This window comes from Lycium barbarum, chromosome 4, assembly GCF_019175385.1.
Source record: "Lycium barbarum isolate Lr01 chromosome 4, ASM1917538v2, whole genome shotgun sequence".
Classification (NCBI taxonomy): domain Eukaryota; kingdom Viridiplantae; phylum Streptophyta; class Magnoliopsida; order Solanales; family Solanaceae; genus Lycium; species Lycium barbarum.
In genome coordinates, this window is record NC_083340.1 from 105,812,922 (window position 1) to 105,820,626 (window position 7,705).

At 36.3% G+C, this 7,705-nt stretch overlaps 1 protein-coding gene across 1 annotated transcript; it reads left to right on the forward strand.

Moving 5' to 3' along the window:
* Positions 1-2,555: 2,555 nt before the first annotated feature.
* Positions 2,556-7,158, forward strand: LOC132636182 (uncharacterized). The gene is made up of 2 exons (XM_060352905.1): positions 2,556-2,855; positions 4,774-7,158. The coding sequence occupies exons 1-2, from the start codon at positions 2,793-2,795 to the stop codon at positions 7,030-7,032; spliced, it is 2,322 nt and encodes a 773-aa protein (XP_060208888.1). The 5' UTR covers positions 2,556-2,792; the 3' UTR covers positions 7,033-7,158.
* The last annotated feature ends 547 nt before the right edge of the window (positions 7,159-7,705 follow it).

The following is a 7,705-nucleotide window of genomic DNA, read 5'->3' on the forward strand; positions in this document are numbered from 1 at the left end:
TGTTAAGAAAGATATTGAATCGAAAGCAGACATGCTTGCTCACTGGCTAGATCAGGCTGTCTGTACATAGGTCCCACTACGACGAAAACGAGGGGTGTAACAGGACCACCTTAAAAATGCCTCCAATGGCGTTTGATTTTTTTTTTTGTCATGTAGGAGACCAGTGGTGGAACCCGTTAGGGATTTATGTTGCCTCTTATAGCGCAGTATTTTATTGCGCTAAAGGAGAGATCGAATAACCTTTAGCGCAGTATTTTACTGCGCTAAAGGTACTTTTGTACCAAATTTTTTTTGGGGGTATTTTGGTTCACTTGGGTTTTTATTGGGTCATTTTGGTTCCAGACTCATCATAAGGCTACAAGGTCGAAACATGACACCTATATACATAACACTGTCTATGAGAGAGTACATACGTAACATACTGGTCGATCGTAACATAGTACACTGTCTATAACATTAAGTAAAGCAAAAAACCCAAGATAGGCAAGCCCAGAGCAAAAGGAACTTGCTGACGATCCGCTGAGCTGGTACTTCCTACTAAGAAGGTCCCCCAATCTGTCTGTCAGGACCTGCAGCATGAAATGCAGCGTCCCGTACAATGGGACGTTAGTACGGATAAAATTACTGATTATGTAAGGCAGGAAACAATAACGTAAGTGAGACATAGATATAAAAGAATAGAATTAACTTGAGCCATCTGAGGACGTGCAATATGCAATGCATGAGTTTAAAAATCATATGGAAGTATATACATATAGTAGCATCATAGTCTTATCATCATCATATCATCATCATCCCGCATCTGGGGCATCCTGCGTCCGGGCTAACATCATAACATGCCCAACTGCAGTGGTGTGCACATCTACGTGCCTACCCGACCGACTATAGCATGGCGCGGTGAAGTAAAATAATGAATACATATATATATATATATATATATATATATATATATATATATATATATATATATAATGCATGAGGAACTCATAAAATGACATGTGGGCCTTTCGGAGTGACGTAAGGTCGATAACCTCCGAAGAACATTATAAAAACTCGTATTGGCATCAAAGAACCTTTCCATGGGAGTAAGTCATCATAATAGAAATCAAACAACATATATTAAGGTAAAATGATCATGACCAGAGTATATGAAATAGCTAAGTCATCGCAAATGAAGTACGAAGCATTAGAGTGGAGTATGTACATTATGGAACGTTCATTGACGTCTTATGTTGGATTCGTGCCAAGGAATAGAAGGAAAACGAACATCTTACATGCCTTATCGCAGAACTCCCACCAACGCTGCCAGATACAACCTTCTCTACACCTTAATCTACAAGGAACAACAATAGTACTAGCGTCAAGCTTACGAAAACACAGCACCAACCATATCGAGCGACAAGCTCGCTACATAACTAGCTAAACGACGATCTCTTCCATCCTTATTTCCCTAAGTCCATAACAACAACAATAACATACTATACCATCAAATCTACCTCTCTCGTATATTATCATACTAAAACTGTCCCAACAATATAATACAACACATCCAAAACATGAAATTTATAATTTATTTTTGAGAACTTGTAGTTTATCTAATTCTACATTTACTTATGGGGTATATTTACCTATTGAAGAGTTTTTATATTATTTTTCTTATTTTGATTAGTGTAATTCCTTTATTAAAGATGTTATTTTACTTGTGCAAATTTATTTTTTTAATATACATAAAAGATGCAAGTCTCTTGGTGAAAATGTTGATTTTACTTATGCTGTTAATGGTTGTTAATGAGCATGATTCCTTGTTTAAGATGCTAATTATGTTCGTTTCTTGATTTTTGAGATGTAATTTTACAATTATAAAATGATCGACTAAAATAATAATACGAATTAATTATAGTAAGTCATAAAATAAACATAAAAGCAAACATTTATGATAATTTAAACTCCCTCTATCTCGATATATACATATATATATATAAAAGAGATGGACCCGACCCAAATACACGTTCCTAACAAAATGTATATTGAAGAAAATTGTAGCACCCGCCACCTTCAAATCCTAGATCCGCCTCTACATATATTTACAATTATAAAATGATCGACTAAAATAATAATACAAATTAATTATAGTAAGTCATAAAATAAACATAAAAGCAAACATTTATGATAATTTAAACTCCCTCTATCTCGAAATATACATTTATGATAATTTAAACTCCCTCTATCTCGATATATATATATATATATATATATATATATATATATATATATATATATATATATATATATATATGCCATTTTTTATTTTTTAGTTAGTAAAAAGAATGACATCTTTATATATTTAGTAATAATTTAACTTTAATTTTTTTTTTTATCCTTAATGAAATAATTTCTAGCTACATAAATTTTTATGATTTATTTTACACCGCAAATTTTAAAATCTTCCATTATTTTTTAAATTAGTGTCAAATCAAACACGTTCAATAAAAATGGGAATTTATTGTGCCGTGTCCGAGTCCCATGGAGAAGTATTTGGAAACTTTTATAAAAGATGAGATGGAATCTGTAGCACCACTACTTCACTCATCGTAACACACGTAGTTTCCTTTTTCTTCTATTCTCACATGACAGCGCAACATACCATTTGCCAATTTGTTCTGCTAACGTGAGCCTTCTTTCTCATCAGCAACGCCGCCATTGATACATGAGCTGGAGCTTCATATACATAGGAGTATTATTATTATTTTGAAGTTATTATATAGTATTATGTATACATGAGGTGATCAAGCATGGCGTTGCCAGCCCTACCGCGCCCCACTTTATCCTTTTCCTCTCTTCCCCACCCAACGCAGGTCTAACTCTCTGCCTCCTTATTTATGCACTTGAATTTGTATTGTTTATGCTGCTCAATGATTTTGCATTTTACTAAATTTCAATTTCTCCAATGGGAGTTTTTGCTATTTCTACATAAAAAAATATGTTGATGTTGGAAAAGATTAGGTATATAGACTTCTGTAAAACCTTTCTTTATAGAGTCAATTGCGGAAGTTTTCTAAATAGGGGTCTTTTGGTTCGCCGACGAAATTATCCGGGATTATAGTCCTGGAATTAATCCTTGGACTATTTGGGATATCCAGGATTAAGTCTTGAATTAATTTACACTGTGGTTGACAGTATAAATTTATCCCTGCCTAAATTTATACTGTGTTTGATTGACGGTAAAAATATATACGGTCATCTCAAACTTAATCTTGGAATATCTCACCTTATTCCCCGTACCAAACAAACCCTTACGGTTTTAGGTAATAATATAAAAAAGGAACTTACCAGTTCCGGAATTACCAATTATTTAAAACTCTAAAATGTTTTCAATTGCTCTTTTATTTCATCTCACAATTAATAGTGCACCAATGGACGCCGTCATGATAAGAGATGGAAGGTGTTTAACGAAAAAAAAAAAAGATCTTTTATAAATAGATACATGGTCGTACGTAATATAGATTAAAATTAACTAAAACCTGTAATGTACAACAAGGAATTACAGATTGGAACAATTAATGTTTGAGTTGAGAAGCATGTACTTTTAGTATTATTATCTGAATTTAGAGAGAAATATTGCTAATGCGTATAAGAACTTTAAAAAAATTGTAGTTGATCCAACACAGTAATGACCTTCAGTAGTGCTTCTTCCCCGCGTTGGCTTATCTGAAACAAGATATTCGTCTCTTAGGTCCAGAACTTGAATAGGAAAACAAGTGGACACACCCACAAGGAAACTCATCTCGAAATCAGCGAGTATCTGTAATTGTGGCACAAATATTTTTGGTTCTTAAAATGGCTTCGAGTGATGCTAACTCCAATGGACAGATCTCAGTTCTTGGGCATCTCACTAAGTAGGACTCTAGCAGATATGGGGTCATCAACTGTATAGAATGGATTTTATTTGGTTATTGCAGCTTTAGAATTTTTTTTGGAGGTTGAAACAAGGTTCACTTGTTTGGAATGGGGAAGTATACAATTGCATTTATTATATGGATCTTCATGAAGGTTGTTGGGAAATAGATGTCCCATCATGATTTATTTCACTGAGTGCCTGGATGAAATCGATTGATCAATCAATCAACCATACCTCAATCCCAAACTAGTTAGGGTCAGCTATATGAATCCTCTATATCCATTCTACTGTATCCGTGACCATTTGTTGTATCATTGAAAGTTAAATATAGATTGAACGAGGCAGTGACAAATTGTTATGACCGTGGGCTGTGAGAAAGCATAACAAGAGTATACAAGGCATCTCTCATTCTTAACACTTTACCTGGAGTTTTGGGGATGGATGGGGAGGTGAAAAATGAAATATATTTACTGTTTTCCTTCTTGATGAATTCAACTCGTCTTACAAAAGGAAAGTAGGGGAAGCTAAAGAAGAAAATTAAGAGATTAACTATGAGCCTCTTGCTTGCATATCATAGGATTTGAGTATTTGACTAGTCATAGTGCAATATACTGGAGACACTGTACCGAGGAGAAACTAATTCAGTTATCTTACCCGTATGAGACTACCAAATTGAATTGCTTCACAGGAATTCTTCTCCTATTGTGCCTTGGTCTTATACATCTTTGCTTCCTTGTCACTGGTTAGTTAATACTACTTGTATGAATTGTGCCGGGAGTGCCAAGGAATAGATGATAGGTTTCTCTTTCTTAAAAGTAGGAAGCTCTACAGGTGAGGATGTTGTTGTGTAATTACTGACATCTGTTTGTGTACAGTTCTGTTTTGTGAGGCCCGAATGGAAGAAGAAGAGATTAGCACTTATGACAGCTCATCGTGGACATAGTCCTTCCTCAAGAATTGTGAGGTCAGTCTTGGATAACAGGAAATCAAATATCAACGGCAATGAAGCAACTGAGCCTGCAAGGGTTCTTCTTGAGAGGTTGTTTGCCCAGACCCAGAAACTAGAACAACAGATTGGCGGAAATCCTTATCTTCCTCAGGTGGCTGAGCTGGGACTAAATCTTGGCAAGCTGGAGTCTGATTTGCAGGATGCTCTTGCAACCTTGAAGAAGAAGGAAGAAGATATTCAAGATACAGAGAGAAAAGTATTGATGGAGTATAATGAATTAAACCGTGCAAAGTTAGAATTGGAGCAGCGGGAGGAAGAGATTGCAGCTGCTAATTCTAGGCAGGAAAAACTGGAAAATGAGCTAAGGCAGGCTAATCTTACCTTAGCATCTCAAGCTGCGGAAATTGAAGATCTAAAGTTTCGTCTCAAGGAGAGAGATCAGGAGATATCTTCTACGCGAACCGCCCTAGATTCAAAAGCAGATGAAATTGATAAAATGACGGATGAGTTGAAGAATAGAAGCGATGAAGCCGCTAACACTGAATCAGAACTCAGAACCAAGGCTGAGCTACTTGATACAGCAAATGAAGTAGTTCAAAGTCAGGAGGTTGAGCTACAAAATCTCCGAAGAGAAATTCAAGAGAAAGAGAAAGAGCTGGAAGTCTTCTTGACAATGCAGAAAACTGAAGAAGAGAAACTTAAAGTTGCCAAATCCAATTTGGAGAAGCAGGCAATGGATTGGCTCGTAGCAAAGCAAGAAATGAAGAAATTGGAAGAGGAAACATCTAAATATGGTGGAGAAGCAAATAGGACCCTTGAGGATTTCAGAAGAGTGAAAAAGCTACTTGCCGATGTAAGGTCTGAGTTAGTCTCATCTCAGAGAGCTTTGACATCCTCTAGACTGAAAATGGCAGAGCAGGAAAATCTGTTAGAAGAGCGTCTCCAAGAGCTTGAAGAGCAAAGAAGAAGTGTTATGTCTTACATGACAAGTTTGAAAGAAGCTCAAATTGAGGTAAAGAATCAGAAAGTGAAACTCATGTTTGCTGAGGCTCGAAACAAAGAATTTGAAAGGGATTTATCCATGGAAAAGGAGCTCGTTGAGGAGTTGCAGACTGAATTGAACATTGAGAAGTCTTCTCTGCAAGCAGCTATTAATGAAAAATCTGCTCTACAAGAGGAGCTTGACCGTAAGAGCGCAGAGTTTGGAGAAACACGGAAACTTCTTCAGGTTAAAGAGTCAGAGCTAGTCGATTCTAGATTAGAGATTCAGCACTTGAAGTCTGAGTGCGCTTCTCTTCAGCTGATGTTGGAAGAAAAAGATAAGGAACTTCTGGATTCAAGAAAAACGTTAGATGAACTAAATCAGGAAATAGCTGAGCTGAGGGAGCTCATGAGCAGTCAAGAAGTGCAACTTATTCAGGCAACAAGTATGTTGAAAGAAAAAGAGGAATCCGTGCAGATGATGCAACATGAGTTAACTGATACAAAAATGAAATATTCAGAAGCTGAAACCGTTGTGGAACATATAGTAGACCTGACTAACAAATTGGTTAATTCTGTTAAGGATGACGTGTTGAGCCCACTCAGCCCCGTTGATGAGATGTGGTCATCTCAGCTGGTGGAGAAATCAACTGATACTTTTAGGTGGCAAAAGAACCAGCTTGAAAATGAACTCGAGTTAACCAGAGAAAGCCTGAGGAGTAAGGAAATGGAAGCTCTTGCAGCAGAAAGGGCTCTCAAACTCAAAGAGGAGGAGCTCAAAATGGTTCGTCAAAAATTAGATGAAAGGGAGGAAGAAATAAATAAAATGAAGGAAATGACTTGTGGCGCAGATGACCTGAGTCAACTTTATGCTTTGGCACAGGAAAGAATAGGTAAGAAGAGTACTGGAAATCTGGCAATTGAAAAGCTCCAACTCGAGGCAGCTCAATTGGATGTTGAAGCTGCAACCAGTGCTCTCCGGAAACTCACTGAATTGAGCCGTGATCTTTTGAACAAAGCTAGTTTGACCATCGAGGCTGACTACGATAACAGCCTTTTGTTGGTTGACAGCCCAGAAAATGCAGCAAATGTCGCTAGCAGTGGTGAGTGTCTTGCTGAAGTCTATACAGAGATGGCACGACTTACAGTGTTGACCGAGCAGCTGGTTAAAGAAGCTGGCATTTTATGCCCCCAGCAGGTTTAATGTAACTAATGACAATTCTCTTTACATGCCTCTAACCATTTGCTTGCTATAGTTGCGAATGAGCTTAGCATATTTGTTTGTTTGTTTTAGTTCTGCTCAAATAAAAGTTTATAATTGTTTCGTTTCTCTTCGTATGTGATAGTCAGAATTCTTAGAGAACGTCATTATGTTTGATGCTCATTTTGGTAGATTATAATATGGAGAAGTGGAGGGAGAAGCACTTTCACTTTGTATTTTTATTTTTTCTTTTTCTTTTTTTGGATCAGAATATCTAAGGAGTTGCTAACTCATGGAAAACCCATTGGAAGATTAAAATAATATTCTTTCTACTTAACAATATAGTAAATGATATTAGGACTAATTAGGAAGGGAAAAAAATATAATATTACTAAGCGGAGATTTAACCATTTTTTTTTTGTTTTGAAAATTGTGATGTATAATGGTATATTTTCTTAGGGAAAATTACGGCCTAATACTGTTCGGTGATCTAGTTTTCTTAATATAACCAAATTCCAGGTCATTTTCACTTCTGTCCCTATTTTGTGCTGGTCTTTAATTTTTTGGCCTTCAAATGGGCTGGTCTTTAATGTTTGTCCTTCAAAACCGAACTTATGGCCATCCAAAAATTAAAGCCAGCCCATTTGAAGGACAAAAATTAAAGACCAGTTCATTT